Source organism: Cherax quadricarinatus, chromosome 31, assembly GCF_038502225.1.
Source record: "Cherax quadricarinatus isolate ZL_2023a chromosome 31, ASM3850222v1, whole genome shotgun sequence".
Taxonomy (NCBI): domain Eukaryota; kingdom Metazoa; phylum Arthropoda; class Malacostraca; order Decapoda; family Parastacidae; genus Cherax; species Cherax quadricarinatus.
The window spans coordinates 20,586,466-20,606,673 of NC_091322.1; the positions used below are offsets into that span (position 1 = coordinate 20,586,466).

The 20,208-nt window shown below is 38.8% G+C and overlaps 2 protein-coding genes across 4 annotated transcripts in view; one reads left to right on the top strand and one right to left on the bottom strand.

The window, feature by feature from the left end:
* Rab39 (RAS oncogene family member Rab39) overlaps positions 1–20,208 on the top strand; it is a 552,594-nt gene that overhangs the window by 355,338 nt on the left and 177,048 nt on the right. The window lies entirely within an intron of this gene.
* Positions 1–20,208, bottom strand: part of LOC128696337 (RNA cytidine acetyltransferase) — a gene marked incomplete at its 5' end in the record, with an annotated part of 179,451 nt that overhangs the window by 41,971 nt on the left and 117,272 nt on the right. The window contains 3 exon segments of the mRNA XM_070090239.1: positions 11,811–11,955; positions 15,547–15,676; positions 18,779–18,952. Coding sequence (XP_069946340.1) covers positions 11,811–11,955; positions 15,547–15,676; positions 18,779–18,952 — 449 coding nt within the window.

Below are 20,208 nucleotides of genomic sequence, written 5' to 3' on the forward strand. Positions count from 1 at the left end.
AACTAGAAAGTGATCTGATATATCTGTGGCCCCTCTATAAACATGTACATCCTGAAGTCTACTCAACAGTCTTTTATCTACCAATACATAATCCAACAAACTACTGTCATTTCGCCCTACATCATATCGTGTATACTTATTTATCCTCTTTTTCTTAAAATATGTATTACCTATAACTAAACCCCTTTCTATACAAAGTTCAATCAAAGGGCTCCCATTATCATTTACACCTGGCACCCCAAACTTACCTACCACACCCTCTCTAAAAGTTTCTCCTACTTTAGCATTCAAGTCCCCTACCACAATTACTCTCTCACTTGGTTCAAAGGCTCCTATACATTCACTTAACATCTCCCAAAATCTCTCTCTCTCCTCTGCATTCCTCTCTTCTCCAGGTGCATACACACTTATTATGACCCACTTCTCGCATCCAACCTTTACTTTAATCCACATAATTCTTGAATTTACACATTCATATTCTCTTTTCTCCTTCCATAACTGATCATTTAACATTACTGCTACCCCTTCCTTTGCTCTAACTCTCTCAGATACTCCAGATTTAATCCCATTTATTTCCCCCCACTGAAACTCTCCTACCCCCTTCAGCTTTGTTTCGCTTAGGGCCAGGACATCCAACTTCTTTTCATTCATAACATCAGCAATCATCTGTTTCTTGTCATCCGCACTACATCCACGCACATTTAAGCAACCCAGTTTTATAAAGTTTTTCTTCTTCTCTTTTTTAGTAATTGTATACAGGAGAAGGGGTTACTAGCCCATTGCTCCCGGCATTTTAGTCGCCTCATACGACACGCATGGCTTACGGAGGAAAGATTCTTTTCCACTTCCCCATGGACAATAGAAGAAATAAAAAAGAACAAGAGCTATTTAGAAAAAGGAGAAAAACCTAGATGTATGTATATATATATATGCATGTGCGTGTCTGTGAAGTGTGACCAAAGTGTAAGTAGGAGTAGCAAGATATCCCTGTTATCTTAACGTGTTTATGAGACAGAAAAAGAAACCAGCAATCCTACCATCATGCAAAACAGTTACAGGTTTTTGTTTCACAGTCATCTGGCAGGACGGTAGTACTTCCCTGGGTGGTTGCTGTCTACCAACCTACTACCTACGTATATATATGTTTTAATTTTCCTGCCTCCAAATTTGGCACGATTGGCCTGATATGCCTGGTCAGCATTGAATGGGTCTTAACACTCGGTGTGCACAGTATTAAAAAAATCTGGGACCGCTTGGTACCTTGTGGGAGCACCAGTTAAATTGAGCACCAGCTAGAGCAAACAGTGCGGCAAACACCAAGGATTCACTGATGTAATGTCATATTAACACTTCTCTTTTAAGAGGAAAGGGATGTTAACCCCAAGTTTAGGGTCTGTCGATCTGTCTATCTCTGTCTATCTGTCTCTGTCTGTCTCTATCAGCCTCTGTCTATCTGTCTGTCTCTGTCAATGTGTCTGTCGTTGTCTGTCTGTCTCTGCCTTTGTCTGTCTCTGCCTTCGTCTGTCTCTGTCTATCTCTTTTAATCTGTCTCTGTCTATCTCTTTCAATCTGTCTCTGTCTCACAGGTACACATAAATGCAAGTATATAAAGTATAAATTACCTAGGATAACCCAAAAAAATTCAAAGTGCTATACTCTGCTTGAAGATGTTAGTAAATGTGATGATGCAGTCTTGTGGCTCTCTCTGAGACAGAGAGCTAGACAGATAGGCAGGGAGCCTGACAGACAGACAAATAGACAGACAGACATGTTTGTGTACCAGCAAAAACAAAGCGAGGGCGATGCTTGTCAAATGTCATCTCTAATCTTTTCTTACCTGCTGCACCCTCCCCTCACCCTAGTGTATGCTCATCAAACATCAGCTCTTATCAGATGTTATCTCATCTTATCATGTCACTGTCAGGGGTGGACTTTGTTTTCCATGCTTCAAGGGAACTCATTATTACCCGTTATTATTATTACGTATTTTTCTCCTCCTCCTCCTTCTCCATCTCCATCTCCATCTCCATCTCCATCTCCATCTCCTCCTCCTCCTCCTCCTCCTCCTCCTCCTCCTCCTCCTCCTCCTTCTTCTTCTTCTCCTCCTCCTCCTCCTCCTCCTCCTCCTCCTCCTTCTCCTCCTCTTCCTCCTTCTTCTTCTTCTCCTCCTCCTCCTCCTCCTTATTATCATATACAGTAGGGCCCCACTTATATGGCGGGTTAGATTCCAGGCTGTCGCCAGAAAGCAGACATCGCCGGAAGGCAGAACGCTATTTTTTTCCATTTATAAATGCATACAAATGCCAGACAACAAGTTTACACTAAATTATATTAGTTAGTAATAGAACTAGGCATTAAAAACACTTAAAGTAAAATACATTCACAGTACATTCATTACTTAAAGTATTTGTAATCTTAATGTAGGGAGAGAGGTGAGTAGTACTTATTTGTAGGAAGTCAGGTGCAGGTAGCCCAGGTGAAGGTAGCCCTGGCTCCCTGTCTCATACTTATTATATGATATTTAAAACATCCCAGAGCAGTAAAATACACATACAGTACACTCATTATTTACCTCAAAATATATGTAGTCTTAATATAGGAAGAGAGGTGAGTAGTATTTATTTGTAGGAAGTCAGTGTAGGTAGCCGGTAGTTGTAGCCCACCTGGGCTACACCTACCGGCTACCTACACTGTGGCCCAGAGCCATATTATTAACATCGACATACCTTGTTCACTGAATTTAATAATTTCTAACAACTACCTTTAGATGCCATCATAAATGAAGGGAGAAGTAATGAATAATTCATGCCGGAAATTGTAAACAAAAGCGAAGTGGGGGAGTGGCTGGGCCAAAACACGTACGTTTGTAAGAGTTTGTAAAACATTTACCTCAATATTTTTTTATTATAATAATAATTACCTCACAATACAAATACTCTTACATTGTGTACAAGTTGTACAAGTTAGTTCAGAATAAACAAACAGCAACACACCATTTTTAGAGTGAATGAAGATAATAATAATAATATTATTATTATTATAATAAAAAGCACTAAACCCACAAGGGTCGTGAATTGCTATATATAGAGTAAAGGCATATGAAAAGAATATTTTTCTACAGTTATCCCCCAGTTTGACTAGAGAAAACGTAATTCTTCCGACACCACCTACACAGCTGTTTGTAAACAAATCTCATATTTACATCAATTTTTATTCTGTGAGTGTATGTATCGTGTTTATATGCTATGTATCGGGTTTCACATATAATTTTGAGGAAAATAGCATAGATGGATTAATGAAAATGCCTATATTAATGTTAAATAAAACATTTAGTGTGCCCAAGAGTGATTATTATTACACAGTGTTGGCGTTATGAGTAGAGAGAGACTTAGCGATTTTAATGTGTACCTGCACACCAGCACAGTGTGTAAGTATACGTATTTAGGTACAGGTACACATAAGTATAATTATCAGAGTACATATAAAATACGTAGTAACTTTAAAACACTTGAAATTTTGGAAAGTTTCCTGACATAATATATTGATGTGGCCACGGAGAATGTAAACAAACGGGGTGGGGGGGAGGCCGTATTTGAAAGACCGCTTGCCGTATAGGAAATTTTGGTCATAATTTGACATCGCCATACTAGCGGAATGCCATAAGCCAAAACGCCGTAAAGCGGGGCCCTACTGTACTTCCACATATCCAAAACATTGCTGGAACCTATAAATACACCTACCATCCGACTTACGACCTGCTCGACTTATGACCACTCGACTTACGACCGTGTTTTTTATGCCAAATTTCTGGGAAATAAACAACTATTTGTGTTGTACATAGTGTTTATCCTAAACCTTACAGTATAAAATACAGTACTAACAACATAAAAAGTAAAGTAAAACATGAAATACCAAAATAAAACAATAAAATAAAGTCATTACAAAAATGTTTTGTTGATATTCAGTAGTAAAGTTCGACTTACGGCCATTTCGACTTACGACCGGTTTCTCGGAACCGAACTCGGTCGTAAGTCAGATGGTAGGTGTACTTTATATATACCTGTATATTCCAAGACAATAGTAAATGACCAAGGCAGGTATAAATGTCCACCTGTCAGTGTGTTTGTGACAATTTTAGTACAATTTCAATACCTAATACTAGTGTCAGAACAAAGATTGGTTATGGAATGACAAGAACTACTATAAACTGTAATTATCAGAACATAAAAATTATATAAAATAATATGAAAAATAGAAAAAAAGGTATATCGGCAACACTTCTGCAAGCTGCAGGACTCCATGTTGCCGTCACATGAGCATCCAGTGCCAACTTCTCGGCCTCATATCTCTGTAAGTACTGACCCTAATTTTTTTTTATTCTAAAACACTTAAAAAAATGTGCTTTTTTTTTTATATATAAAAAAACAACTTTTTTTTTTTCAAAATATTTGGGGCGCTACGCGAGTGAACGTATATATATGTTTGCACCATTTAAGGGTTAAATCTGTGACATGGATTATTTTTTTTAACACACCAGCAAATTCTCACCAAGAAAGAGTGACTCAAAAAAGAGGAAAAACTTTCACTATCATTCAATAATTATCTTGCCAGAAGTGTGCTGTTATCACAGTTCAGTTTCCTAACCCTCCTTCATAGTGCAGGCACTGTACTTGCCACCTTCAGGACTCAAGTCCAGCTAACTGGTTTCCCCTGAATCTTTTCATAAATGTTATCTTGCTCACACTCCAACAATATATTGAGTCATAAAAACCACTTGCCACCACTTGTGAGTGATTTATAAAACCAAACTGCTATAGACAAGGTGGTGTGAATGCGAGAAGAGGAGCTCTTTTATAGCCCCAGGGCAAGGTCTTGCATTCTACAGTAGGGTTTAGCTTATGCTCTTCTCCCTGCTAGTCCCAAAAAATCCTGATTATTTATGACATATAAACACACAAAGAGAAAGAGTAATAACACAAGCAACCTTTCATAATTGAGAACTAGCCTCAGGAACTAATCACATATTGCTGAGAACAACTAATATCTGGATTTAGATAATCATCTGGTCTATCCTCGGTGGCCTGCCAAACAGTTGTCTGGGTACATTACTCTTTCCAATTTTTATTATTGTATATGTAATATCATACCCATGACTAAAACACTATATAAGGAGAGTTACCACATCTGACCTTCAGTTCATAACCTATGTTGGGCTGGGTTGACTGCTGGGATGATCAATATGAATCTTACTGTGGCCAAGCTGATGGTATCCCTAGCTCTAATATGGATGGAGAAGTGCCCATCATAAATCAAATCACAAAATGGGTGGGGCTTGAACCCATGGCAGTCAAGTCCTAAAACTCACAGGCCAGCTGGCCAAGTGGTTAGCACACTGGCCTGTTAGTTTTACGGCTCACCTACCAGGGGTTTGAACCCCACCTATTCTGTGATATGACTGAAATCGTGTTATTACGATTTTCTGAGTCATGGCCATCATAATTACCTTAATAACAAAAAAAGGCACAATACCGTGACTGGTACAATACACAAATAACCCACACATAGAAGAGGGGAGCTTATGATGGCATTTTGGTCCGACTTGGACCATTTACAAAGTCACACTGTGTGACTGTGTGACTTTGTAAATGATCCAAGTTGAACCGAAATGTCATTGTAAGCTCCTCTCTTCTACGTGAAGGTTATTTGTGTATAATTACCCAAAAAGAGTACATGCATAATTATAATCAAAGTACAGTGGTACCTCAGGGTACAAACAGCTCAAAACTCGAACAATTATGTAAGTGCTTTTGCAAGTGTATTTTTGGGGATCTGAAATGGATTAATCTAATTTACATTATTCCTAATGGGAACAAATTCGTTCAGTATTGGCACTCGAGCACCCTTCTGGAACGAATTGAGTTCATATCCCAAGGTACCACTGTATATCAGGAACCCAGTCCAAAGTTAGTAAAGGTTTCCTGGTGAAAAGCTGGTGTAGGCAAGTCACCGGAGGACCTGGCAATAAAAATATGGAGAAAATACACATACATCAGCTACTTACATGCTGATGGCCTAAGAATGAGGCATCATGAAATGAAGTGAGAAGATTATAATAATGCTGGGAGAAGGCTGATATACAGCCTCTCCTCACTTACCGATGTATTTGATTACCGACAACTTAGAGTTATGACGGGCTCTATGATGAGTTGTTATTGTATACTGTATGAGAACTTGGGTCATGAACGGGCAGTGCAGCATCTCAGCGTCAAGCATCTTAATCTCCTTCCTACAGCCACTCAGTACACTAGCTTTCACAGTCTCCAAGACTAAATATTTGAACAAATATCCTGTTGTTTTTCCTTTTGGAAGAGGAAAAACAAGAGGAAAATGGAAGAAGTACAAAAGAAGTTCACAGTAAAGGGGCTAGCTGGTGTGTTCGTCTGTGTGTTTACATTCTCGGTGTATTGTGGCAACTTAAGAAAGTATTAAAATCTGTGAACAAGGTATGTCGATGTAATAATAATAAATAATAATCGCTCTGGAGTGCTTTAAATGTTAGCTACCTAACCTATACGAAATACTTATGACATTTAAGGTGCTCCAGATCAATTATTTATTATTATAAATTATTATTATTATTATTATTTTAATAAATGCTATTTTTGCATTTTTTCTTATGACAAGAATGATCTAGGAGTGTTTCCCCTGATGTAAACACTGTCTTTTTTTGTTATAGACCAGAGGTAGATGAGAAAACGTATCTATCTTATCCCAGAGCAGCAGCCTCCACCTCTACCCCATTCACATAATCAATCAATCAATCAATCAAAGTTTATTCTCTATAAGGATTACAATGCAGGGTTTACAGATTTTGGTTATTGTGTGGTTTATATGTAGTAAAATAATAATTACAGAGGGGGCCACTAGAACACCTAGCATGGCTAGGCATTTCGGGCAAACTTAGATTAATTCTTAACCCTAAATTATAACAAATTGTGGAGTAAGTTGACTAAATACTAAGTGACAAACACTAGTTTGTGAATTTAGCAATGTGAATGCTTTTGTTTTGGCACAATACATAGTTTCTATATTGGAGTATCACAGGCAAACTTATGACTAGTTTGGAATCATTATTTTAAGATTAGGATACGTATTTCTGTGCTTATAGTCAAATGGGTGTGTGAGTGAGTGTAAATGTGGACCACCAGGTGGTTTCTAACAGTAGTTTTGAAGGTGATGAATGTATCTGCTGTTCTAGAGTTTTCAGGTAGTGTGTTTTAGGGCCTTTGACATACATTGAATTTTTGTAAAGGTTTAGTCGGACACAGGGAATGTCACAGAGATGTTTGTGTCTGGTGTTATGCCTGTGGGTCCTGTCACAACTATCAAGAAAGCATTTTAGGTCAAGGTTAATATTGGAATTTAAGGTCCTGTATATGTAGATTGCACATCAGTAAGTGTGGATGTTCTGAACAGGGAGTAAGTTTAGATCTATGAAGAGTGGGGGGGGCTGTTGCCAGGGATGGGAATTAGTGATTATTCTTATTGCAGCTTTTTGTTGAGTTATTATTGGCTTTAGGTGTATTGCTGCAGTTGATCCCCAAGCACAAATAGCATAGGTTAGGTATGGATAAATGAGTGAATGGTATAGTGTGAGAAGGGCATTTTGCGGCACGTAGTATCGTATCTTGGAAAGTACCCCAGCTGTTTTGGATACTTGATATGTGTTGGATATGGTTGCTGAAATTCAGGTTGTTGTCGAGGTATAGGCCTAGAAATTTGCCCTCATTATGTCTGGCAATTAGAGTGCTGTCGATCTTAATGTTAAGTTGCGCAGCATCTGCTCTGCTACCAAACATAATATAGTAGGTTTTGTCAGTGTTAAGTGTAAGTTTATTGGTTGTCATCCAAGTTGATAATTTGAGCAGCTCCTCATTAACAATGGTGTTGAGGGTGGCAAGATTAGGGTGAGAGATGACGTAAGTCGTGTCGTCAGCAAAGAGAATGGGTTTCAGGTGTTGGGATACGTTTGGAAGATCAATGATGTAAATGAGGAAGAGCAGGGGTCCAAGGACACTTCCCTGTGGAACTCCAGTATCAAGTGGCCATGTTGATGATGCTGTGTCTTTAATGGTGACATACTGATACCTATTAGTAAGGTAGGATTTGAAATATGCAAGCGCATGGCCTCTTATACCATAATGGTCAAGTTTGTGGAGTAGGATGCCGTGGTCTACTGTGTCAAAAGCTTTTCTTAGGTCAATAAAAATTCCTAGTGGATATTCCTTATTTTCCAATGCTGTGTAAAGCAGATCTAGCAATTTTACAATTGCATCATTAGTGCTTTTATTTTTCCTGAATCCAAATTAGCAGGGGTTGAGCATGTTTTGTGCCGTTATAAATGAATACAGTCTCCTGTGCACGAGTTTCTCGAAGATTTTGGATAGCAATGGTAAGTTTGATATTGGCCTATGTTTACAACTGTAGGGTCACCACCTTTATGTATTGGTGTAACCCTTGCTGTCTTGAATAGTTTCGGGAAGGTGCTAGTTTCTAGTGACTTGTTAAAAAGTAATGAAATAGCTTGCGAAAAGACATGGGCAGCTCGCTTGTACAATAATGGTGGGACATGAGACAGGTTCCCTGAGTTATTTTTAAGTGACTTTACAATCTCAGTGACTTCGGTGGGCTCAGTCGGAAAAAGATAGAAGGAATTTGGGAAATTCCCATCTAGATAGTCCCCGGCATGGGCGTTGGTACGTGGGATTTTACTGGCAAGATTAGATCCTATGGGTGAGAAGAAGTCGTTTATCTTGTTAGCTGTTTCAGTGGGATGCAGTGGTGTTTCATTAGGTTTAGTTAGGACAATATTCTTGTTTTTTTTTTCAGTTTGTGGGTGCCCAGAATCTGAGAGAGCGTTTTCCAGGTCTTTTTTATGTCTCCTCTTGTGTCAATGAATCTGCTGGAGTAGTACAGCTGTTTGGCTTTCTTTATTACTTTAGTAAGAACTGATGAATAGGTTTAAGAATATCTTTATGTATTAAGCCCTGTCTATATTGCTTTTTATATTTGTGTTTCTTATCAATGGATTTCAGAATGCTGCTGGTTACCGTGGGCAACCGAGCCGTTTATTCGTGATCTGTTTTGTTTTTATAGAACAATGTTTGTTGTATAGTCTAAGTAATTTGTTAAGTAAAATGTCTGTCCAATCGTCAATACCATTGACCTTGGAGAATTCTGTAGGCCAGTCATCAGTCTCTAGGTCTGCTGTGAACTTCCTCATTGAGGCCTCGTCATGGAGTCTAAATGAAACTTTGTTGTATTCCAGTGGTGGTTTACTAACGTTTGTTAAGAGTAAGGTAGGGTAGTGGTCTGTAGTGCTGTCTGTGATTATCCCTGATTTGAGGGGGGCTAGTATATTGGTCCATATGTGGTCTATTATGGTTGCACTTGTCTCAGTGAGCCTGGTTGGTTTAGTTATTGTTGGTATGAGAAGTGTGTTATTCATATTGTTGATGAAATCAGTTACAGGCTGATCATCTAGTAGGCCAAGGATGATATTAAGTCTCCAGGTAAGAGAAGGTGGTGCTTGTTCATTTGTTTGTTTGTTATTAGTGCCTTTAATTTCTCACTGAAATTTGGGATGTTTGTGTGGGGTATTCGGTAAATGGCACCGATTGTTATAGGCATCTTAAGGTTTTTCACAGTAAAATTAGCAAAAATGTATTCCCCATATTCATCACTAAAGCAAGTGGTGTTAATACAAGATAGTTGGTTAGAGTAATAGATTTCAATACCACCCCCAACTTGGTATGGTCTGCAGTTGTGGATTGCTGTGTATCCTGGTAGAGGGTAGATATCTATTGTGTCCTGCTTAAGCCAGGTCTCGGTAAGAATAATGCAGGAGAAAGGTGTCTTTAGCGGCTCAAGGAGTGCCAGGAGGTCATCATAGTGTTTGCTTAAGGACCTGATGTTGTAGTTAAGAACTGATAGATTTTTAGCACTGCTTAGGATAGTGCTGGCTTGTGATGCTGTGTAATAAAGGCAGTTACTTTCCAGTAGGTTTTGACTGGGTGTTAGATTATGGAGGTTTATATCAGGGTCGACGTGATCATTCATCTTCTAGGTTTCACTTGTGGTTATTTATGTCCTGAATTGTGTGTTGAGTTCTAGTACTGATATCTGTAGTAGTGGGAAGTTTGGACAAGTATATAGTTAAAGCACTTTGGTCATATAGAGTATAGTCACTAATAAACATAATGAAGTTGATGTTGTCTAAGTGTTATGCTAGAATGAGCTAAAGTACAACTAAGTATGAACTAAAAATATAAAAATACAAATTAAATATAGTAATATGGTACAGCAGGGCCCCGCTTTACAGCGTTTTGCCTTACGGCATTCCGCTAATACGGCAATTTCAAATTATGATCAAAATTTTCTATACAGTGAACGGGCTTTCAAATATGGCGCACCCCACCCAGTTTGTTTACATTCTCCATGAACACAACTCTCTATTATGTCTGGAAATTTTCCAAAATTTCAAGTGTTTTCAAGTCATTGCATATTTTATATGTATTCTGATAATTATACTTATGTGTACCTGTACCTAAATATGCTTACACACAGTGCTGCCATGCAGGTACACATTAAAATCACTAAGAGTCTCTCTATTCGACGCCATGGAGGGGGGCATTAAATGTTGTATATTACGTTTATATAGACATTTCCATTAATCCATTTATATTCTTTTCAAAATTATGTAATAAACATGCTATGTAACATATAAACATGATACATACACCCACAGTATAAAAACTGATATAAATATGACATCTGGTAGGAGAGTCGAAGAATTATGTTTTCTCTAGTTAAACACCAGTAACTTAACTAGAAATTTATTCCTCTCGTATGCTTTCACTCTATCTATACCTATTCATGACCATTTTGGGTTTAGTGCTTCTTTTTTATTATGATTATAAAAATAATAACTTGTAAAAACAATAATAACTTGTAATAATAATAATAATTTGTCAGAGCATCATTCCTTCTAAAAATTACATGAGAATAGAAGTGTTGGTCTTTATTTATTCTACTGTATCAACGTGGAAACAACTTGTACATAATGTACAGTGTTTGTATTATGATATAATACAGGTGGGCCATCATTAATCCGGCAGTCAGTACAGGTCCCTACTGTACTTAACTGTGCTTTGTGTTTGAATTCCACCATTTGTATGGGTAGGGAAGCTGGCAGTGAAACAACAGCTCCTGGTTCCTTTTGTTTATCTTTACTAGTACATCAAGACACAATCATCCCAAGTAGCTAACCATGATAAACTGTGTGGACCCTGCAGGCCTTAGATTTTTTCAAATGTATGAATAGATGGAAGAAGACCCAAAGTGTTGTGGTGAGGTCAAAAATATAGGAAGGAGGCAGAGTTGTAGGTACAAAAAGTTGTGGGAACTAGTTCATCAGACACAGTACTAGTACCTGCATTCTAGTATGTTCGAAACACTTAAAGGATTAAGTTACATTATAATTACATAAAATAATTTGATTAATATAAAATATTAAAACTCCATGGGGAAGTGGAACAGAATTCTTCCTCTGTAAGCCAGGCGTGTAGTAAGAGGCGACTAAAATGCCAAGAGCAAGGGGCTAGTAACCTCTTCTCCTGTATAGTATATTAATAAATTTTAAAGAGAAGCTTTCATTTTTCCTTTTGGGTCACCCTGCCTTGTTGGGATATGGCTGGCTTGTTGAAAGAAAGAAAAAATATTAAAAAAATGTTTGGAGGAAGAGAACTAACCTGACATACAGTGGAAGGTATCCAGCTCGACACCAGAATTTGAGAAGTGGTCGAGTAACACCGTAAGACACACTCAGGTAGTCAACATGTTCTGGTACACGCTCATCCAACTTGGACAACAGTGGTTCATCTCTTTTACGAGGCACTGCAAAAAACAAAACAAAACGAGTGCATTAATGGGGAATGTTCTGAAGGATTTTATAAATAGTACATCTCAGGATTATGTGTGAATGATGGTGAAAGTGTTTCTTTCTTTTTTTTTTTGATCACCCCGCCTCAGTGCGAGACAGCCAGCATATTAAAAAAAAATCAGTTAAGAGTCAGGTGATCATGACAAATTAACAAGTAGAACAGCAGTAAACATGGGACAGCTGAGGTTCTCACCATTCTGGAAAGCTTCCAAAGTTTCCCAAATTATTCTGGATATTTTGAATGTATTACAGTTAACTTGTTATTATATGGAGCAAGTGATTCGGGAATCTCTGTACTCTACATACAGATTTAATCTCTGTTGCCCCCAAATATTTTTGTATCACAATAGTCGATAAACTATTTTTGGAGACCTGAATGCATAAGTGGAGACGGGAATGTGTAAGTATAGTATGGAAGCTGAGTGTTAGTGTTGTAAACAATAATGAGAGTTTGAGTTTAAAATCTGTGGTTTAACTGCAGCCAGGTACTCTTCTGTATCAGGAATTTTATCATAATTTTTTTTTTTTAACATGCTAACTGTCTCCCACTGAGGCAGGGTGACCCAAAAAAGAAAGAAAGAAATGCTTTCACCATCATTCACACATAATCACTGTCTTTGCAGAGGCACACACATTGTGACAATTCAGATGTCACTCCAAACTGCAAATATCCCAAACCCCTCTTTATCATATCTATCCCTGCTTTAACTACCTCACCTATCTCTGCTACAGTTTTATACAGTCTTCCCTACAATTATGTGGGATTTCCTATTTGTAAGTTTCCATTATCCAACATTTTTACTGATGAGCAGTATAAAAATAATTATGGTGGTACTCACTTGAAATGACTGAAAGAGTTCACTCAAAATGTTCTCAGTGGCTTTCCTTTAATGAAATCTCCATTTTGGTGCTTCATTCTTATAAATGTCAATATTAACCAGATTAGAGTGCTGTATTACACACTTATGATCATTCAAACACAAAATGAACTCAAATCTGAAATAAAACTTCTCATGCAAACATAATTTTTACATTAATCTTAGTTTTTAGTTTCATAGGGCCTCCAGGAACGCAAAACCTAGCAAATCCGCAGGGATGCCTGTTACACTTTCTTCCCAAGACAGCCTTTGTCTACCTTGTTCAATGGTCATTATTTAATTGATGTTGTGGTACAGAGATGACATGTGAGGGGCATACTCCTGACCAGCACCAATTATCACCAGGAATTGGTGCTGGTCAGGATTGGAAGACGAGGAGGAATATACACATATAACCCGCACATAGAAGAGAGGAGCTTACGACGACGTTTCAGTCCGACTTGGACCACATACAAAGTCACACTAACCAGAAGTGGAGCAGGACGGTTATATATAGGCAGGAAGAAGAAGAAGAAGAAGAAGAAGAAGAGGCGGTGGCGGCGGCAGCAGCGGCGGCAGCAGCGGCGGCAGCAGCGGCGGCAGCAGCGGCGGCAGCAGCAGCAGCAGCGGCAGCGGCAGCAGCAGCAGTAGCAGCAGCAGCAGCAGCAGCAGCAGCAGCGGGAAGTGGAATAAGAATCTTTCCTCCGTAATAGGAACTAAAATGCCGGGAACAATGGGCTAGTAATCCCTTTTCCTGTAAAGTTTACTAAAAAGAATAAGAAGGAAATTGTCAAAGTGGGAAGTCTGAATGTGCATGGATGTTGTGCAAATGATAAGAAAGAGATGATTGTGGATGTTATGAATGAGAAGAAGCTGGATGTCTTGGCTTTAAGTGAAACAAAGCTGAAGGGGGTGGGAGAGTTTCAGTGGGGAGGAATAAATGGGATTAGGTCAGGGGTTTCAAATAGAGTTAGAGCTAAAGAAGGAGTAACAAAAAAAGGCACAATACCGTGACTGGAACGATACACAAATAACCCGCCTTTCGGTCCAACTTGGACCATTTACAAAGTCACACTAACCAGAAGTGGAGCAGGACGGCTATATATAGGCAGGAAGAGGTAGTGGTGGTAGTAGTAGTAGTGGTAGAGGTGGTGGTAGTAGTAGTAGTAGTACTGGTAGAGGTAGTAGTGGTAGTAGTGGGGAACTAAGGAGGAGGAGCCAGTCAAATATAAAGAAAGGGGAGCACTGCAAGGGAGCTAGGTGCCCACAGAGGGAGAGCAAGTGCACAGAGGTGGGGGGAAGGGGAAGTGATGAAATAAATAATGAAGGAACAGAAACACACGACAGAAGAAAGACAAAAAAGGAAAGAGGAAAGGGGAAGAGGGAGAAGAAGAAAAAATGAGGAATCAGGTTGTCACGGGTGTTCTGAAGTTTGGAGCATTTTACAATGTAGTGGGAGAGGAAGGCATCTACAGAGACGAAGCCAGGACTAAGATTCATACAAGGAAAGTTGTGTATTAGAGAGGATTCAACAAGACGGCAACTGTTAAAGTTGGAAGTAGGGAAGACAGTTTTAGCAGAAGACCAGTCTATAGGATGGCTGTGATCTCTGACGTGACAGAAAAGAGCATTGTTAGTGTCGGCAAGCCTAACACTATTTTTGTGCTCCCTAAGTCTGTCAGAAAGAGATCGGCCAGTTTCTCCAAAGTATTGAAGAGGACAGGAGGAGCAAGAAATAGAGTAGACACCAGGAACATCTGTAGAGGGAGGAGAGGTATGAACGAGATTAGTGCGAAGAGTGTTAGTCTGGCGGAAGGTAAGCTTGATGTCTAAGGGACGGAGAGAATTGTTGAGATTAGAAAGACCAGAAATGTAGGGAAGGCAGAGGACAGAAGAGTTCCGAGGAGTAGAGAGTTTGGGAGAGAAGAAATTACGTTGTTAAGTATGTGAAAAATGCACGAGAAGCAGTTATAAACATGACTAAATGTAAACTGATAGTTAAGATGGAATAAATGGCCTGATATTTTGTTTTAGTGACAAATAATGAAGAATGCCTTGCATGTTCATGCAATGGCTGAAGTGATGTTGTACAGGTTTTGCTAGATACTGGAAAGCCATGTCATGCCTAACATTTTTAAAATATTTTCTCTCTATAATTTTTCATCCTTTCCAGATGTGCCTCTCCTCTCCTTATTGATAACTTAACTGAGGTGGACAAGACAATGTTCTTAAAACTTCTTTCAACAAACTGGCCGTATCTCACCAAGGAAATGTGGCCCAAAAAGAAAAACAAAGGTTTCTCTTTTTAACTCTAGTAATGTATACAGGAGAAGGAGTTACTAGCCCCTTTCTCCTGGCATTTTAGTCACCTCTTAAGACACACATGGCTTACGAAGGAAGAATTCTGTTCCACTTCGCCATGGAGATAAGAGTAAATAAGAACAAGAACTAGTAAGAAAATAAAAGAAAACCCAGAGGGGTGTGTATATATATGCTTGTACATGCAAGTGTAGTGTGACCTCAGTGCAAGTAGAAGTATGTTTATGAGTCAGAAAAAAAGACACCAGCAATCCTACCATCATGTAAAACAATTACAGGCTTCTGTTTTACACTTACTTGGCAGGATGGTAGTACCTCCCTGGGTGGTTGCTGTCTACCAACCTACTACTTAGGATCTTATAAACTTACCAATAACATTTTCAGTGGAGTCAGCCTTCTCTACAGTCAGTGAAGAGTTCTGTTCATCATCCAGAGGAAGATGCTTTCCCTTATAGTAGTCACTAAGGAGGTTCACAGCTCTTGACCCATAGCCCATTGACTGAAATAATTAAACATTAAAAATATGGTTTCTAAGGTTAAAGTAGGATACACAAAAATAGTATTTTAAGAATAACACTGGTTTACCTGCCTCTGGCTATAATATTGTATCCCAGTCCTAAGTCATGGGTATACCTTTTATTCCAGAATTTTTTTATATCTAGTACTTTACACACTCAAAAGACAAATCAGCTGTTTATAAAAATCTTACAAGTCCATATTTGCAGTTACAGGGAGAGAGCTGTTCTCATGGTATTGTGTCATCACATGACCCTCCACAAGGGCCAGAACCTGCCTTTTAGCCATACAGGATCATGGTTAGGTGCTACAAACTACAAATGAGTGCCTCTGCTATCCCTTCGAGATAATAATTAGGAAATATAATTAATGTTATGGATTTAATGAGGCCACAGATAGGATATTTCTTCTTCTTCCAACAAACCGGCCATATCCCACCGAGGCAGGGTGGCCCAAAAGGAAAAATAAAAGTTTCTCTTTTTAACCCTTTCAGGGTTTTTGACGTACTAGTACGGCTTACGACCCAGGGTTTTTGACGTACTAGTACACCTAAATTCTAGCGCCCTCAAATCTAGTGAGAGAAAGCTGGTAGGCCTACATATGAAAGAATGGGTCTATGTGGTCAGTGTGCGCAGTATAAAAAAAAATCCTGCAGCACACGGTGCGTAATGAGAAAAAAAAAACTTTGACCATGTTTTTGGATTAAAACAACGACTTTGCACTGTATTTTCATATGGTATTTATTGTTGTATTCTAGTTTTCCTGGTCTCATTTTATAGAATGGAAGACATACTACAGAAATTGAGATGATTTTGACTGGTTTTACAATGAAAAGTACCTTGAAATTGAGCTCAAATTAGCAGAAATGTTCGATTTTTACCAAAGTTCAAAAGTAAACAAATCATGCTAAGCGTCCAATACACGTCAATTGGCGAGTCTAATATTCTTTCACAAGTGAGCCGATATTATTTATACCATTTCTACACTAATCACTAATACAGTAGTCTGCATAACAGTAAATCTTCTATTTTTTGTGAGAATAAAAAATTCAAACTGGAAAGCAAAAGAATGTAAGAGGGGCCTGGGGACATGACTAATGAACAGAGGAAATGTTATTTTAGTGCCAGGAATGTCTTTCTTGTTTATTCTGGACCCTATTTGGAAATTGGCATCTTTTGAAATTTGTGTGAAATTGGCAAAATTGCTAAATTCTGACCACTGTACTGGATAGTTGAATTCGGTAAATGGGTGGTTTCTTGTACTCATTCGATAGAAAAAAATGTAGTTCTAGTTATGATTTTTGTTGACTAGTACACAGGAATTGGCCGAAAATAGGGCTGAAAGTGGGCAAAATCACCAATGCGTAAACATCATCGAGACCTCTAATTTCACGAGAGCATAATTCCGTAAGTTTTCCATCAAATTTCATACTTTTGGTGTCATTATGATCGGGAAAAGACTCTATCTTTTCATAAGAATTTTTTTTTTTTTTTTATTTGGGCGACCCTGAGAAAAGTCTCGGAGAGGGCCTGGTGACCCTGAAAGGGTTAAATTTAGTAACATATATATAGAAGGGGTTACTAGCCCCTTGCTCCTGGCATTTTAGTTGCCTCTTACGACATGCATGGCTTACAGAGGAAGAATTCTGTTCCACTTCCCCATGGAGATAAGAGGAAATAAACAAGAACAAGAACTAGTAAGAAAATACAAGAAAACCCAGAGGGGTGTGTATATACATGCTTGTACATGTATGTGCAGTGTGATCTAAGTGTAAGTAGAAGTAGCAAGACGTACCTGAAACCTTGCATGTTTATGAGGCAGAAAAAAGATACCAGCAATCCTACCATCATGTAAAACAAGTACAGGTTTCCATTTTACACTCACTTGGCAGGACGGTAGTACCTCCCTGGGAGGTTGCTGTCTACCATACAAGCCTACTACTTAGAAGTAAGATATTTGCTGGTATGACCCAGAATTACACACACAAGAATAAGTCTTATAATCAAATCACTTGAGTCTGATCCTTTTAATATTAAACAGACAGGTAAGTAGAGGGATGATGGCAGACCAAAGACATTTCAGATGAGCAGCCTGGGTTTGGAGAAAGGTGTCAGGGTAACCAGGACAACTCCCTGGAAATGCCCATCAGTCAGTCATTTTGACTCACGAAATCGTAATGACACAATTACAAACAAACCATACCACAGGTGGAGTTAGAACCCGCGATCAGAGAGTCATAAAACTCCAGACCGGCGCATTAGCCATCGGGCCAGTGGGCTCTAACCCCAACTGTGGTATGGTTAGTCAGTCATTTTGCTATGATACTCTCCTCTTATTGTATTGATGTGATCCACATCACACCAGGACTGACATTAAATGCATGGAATGAAATCACAATTTGACCTATTTTTTTGAAGGCACAGACTGTGCCAGGTGAGATGCCTATGGGTTCACTGTAAACCTTTCCATAGCCTGGCTGATGACTGACTGAATGACTCTTAATTAAATTAGGGAAAGAAATTAAGCTATTGTGGTTTTCTATATAATAATGCCTGGTAAAACATGTAAATAAATAGTCCCAAAGCACAATCTAAACCACCCTCTGATTAACTTACCTTATTGTTACTGTTTATATTTGAGTCCCATGAATAATAATCCACTGACTTAATAGTTACATTTCTTTAATAATGGTGTATATGGGCACAAATGCTGCCAGTGTCATGCACTTGACACATCTCATGTGTCAAGAGTATGAATCTTGATAGTTATGAGATTACTGTATGCTATATTGATGAGTTTTGTTGAAAGAATTCTTCTTTCAACAAACCGGCCATATCCCACCAAGGCAGGGCAGCCCAACAGGAAAAACACAAGTTACAAGAACTGACATACTAATGAAATAAATAAATAGACCTAGTGAAGTCAAGCATGTAAGCTTTCAGAAAGACACGTGCAGACAAATAACACATTCTGCACTACACATGTACAAGAGCCCATAATGGCCACAACCAAGTAGGATAAAAAAAAAACTGGAATTACATATTTTTAGTGACTTATGTAAAACACTTAAGAATATTGACATTACTTGGCAGTCTGGATGTGTCGCTACTCTCACAATTCTTGCCCCTACAAGTGATGTGAGAGTAGAATCCAGGAACTGTGAAGCCAGGCTCCAGGGTACCAGGTCACCAGAGGGTCGCTCACCACGGCTCATACATGACTCTGCTACTGAGGCTGGGATCCCTCCCTCCAAACACACCTAAAATTAGGAATAACATTATAAAATATATACAAGTACCATCCGACTTACGATCTGCTTGACATATGACCACTCGTACTTACGACCGTACCTCTGACAGCATATACAGTAGTAAAATATTTAGTAAAAAGTAATATGTTTGGCAGCATATACAGTAGTAAAATATTTAGTAAAAAGTAACATATGATACTATGTAGGTACAGTGGAACCTCATTTTTCGGCCATTTTATTTATTGGCAGATTCGTTTTTAGGCCAGTTTTTCAGCGGAAATTTTGCTCCGTATTTCAGCCGTTGCTATGTATATCAGCCATATTAGACGCATTAACCCACCTCTCCCACCAGGACGCCAGGCTTTGATGAATCAGTCTCCCTTTGTCTGTCGGCGAGTGAGCATATACTCCGTGCATTCATCCAAACATTTCCTTAAAATCCATTGTTTTTCGTAGTTTTTATTAAGTGTGACTGTGAAAGTCACCATGGGCCCCAAGAAAGTTCCTAGTGAAGTTCCTTTGGTAAAGAAAGTGAGAAACATGATGGAATTTAAGAAGGAAGTAATAGAAAAATATGAGTGTGGTGTACAGGTGCTGGAACTTGCCAGGATGTATGACAAAAATAAATCAACAATCACTTCTATCCTGGCAAAGAAAGAACAAATCAAGGAAGCTGATGTGGCAAAAAAGGTAAACCTGTTAATGAAAAAGAGATCACAAACTAATGAAGATGTGGAGAAGTTGTTGTTGATGTTGTGGATCAAGGAAAACCAGTTAGTGTTTCAGAGACGATCATTTGTGAAAAGGCAAGGCAATTGCATGCAGATCTCATAAAGAAAATGCCTGGTACTAGTGATGATGTTTGTCAATTTAAGGCCAGCAGAGGCTGGTTTGAGAGATTTAGGAAGCGTAGTGGCATACACAGTGTTGTAAGGCATGGGGAGGCTGCAAGTTCTCACAAACGTGCGGCTGAAAAATTTGTGCAGGAATTCAAGTGGTATTTACAGACAAGAATTCCAACCCCAACAAGTGTTCCATTGTGACGAAGGAGGCCTCTTTTGGAGGAAAAAACACTGCCAGGACACAAGCCTATGAAAGACAGGCTAACTCTTTTGTTGTGTGGTAATGCTAGTGGGGATTTCAAAGTGAAGCCTTTACTCATGTATCACTCAGAAAATCCCAGAGTGTTCAAGAAAAACAATGTCATCAAGAGTAAACTGTGTGTGATGTGGAAAGCTAATCATAAGGCATGGGTCACGAGGCAA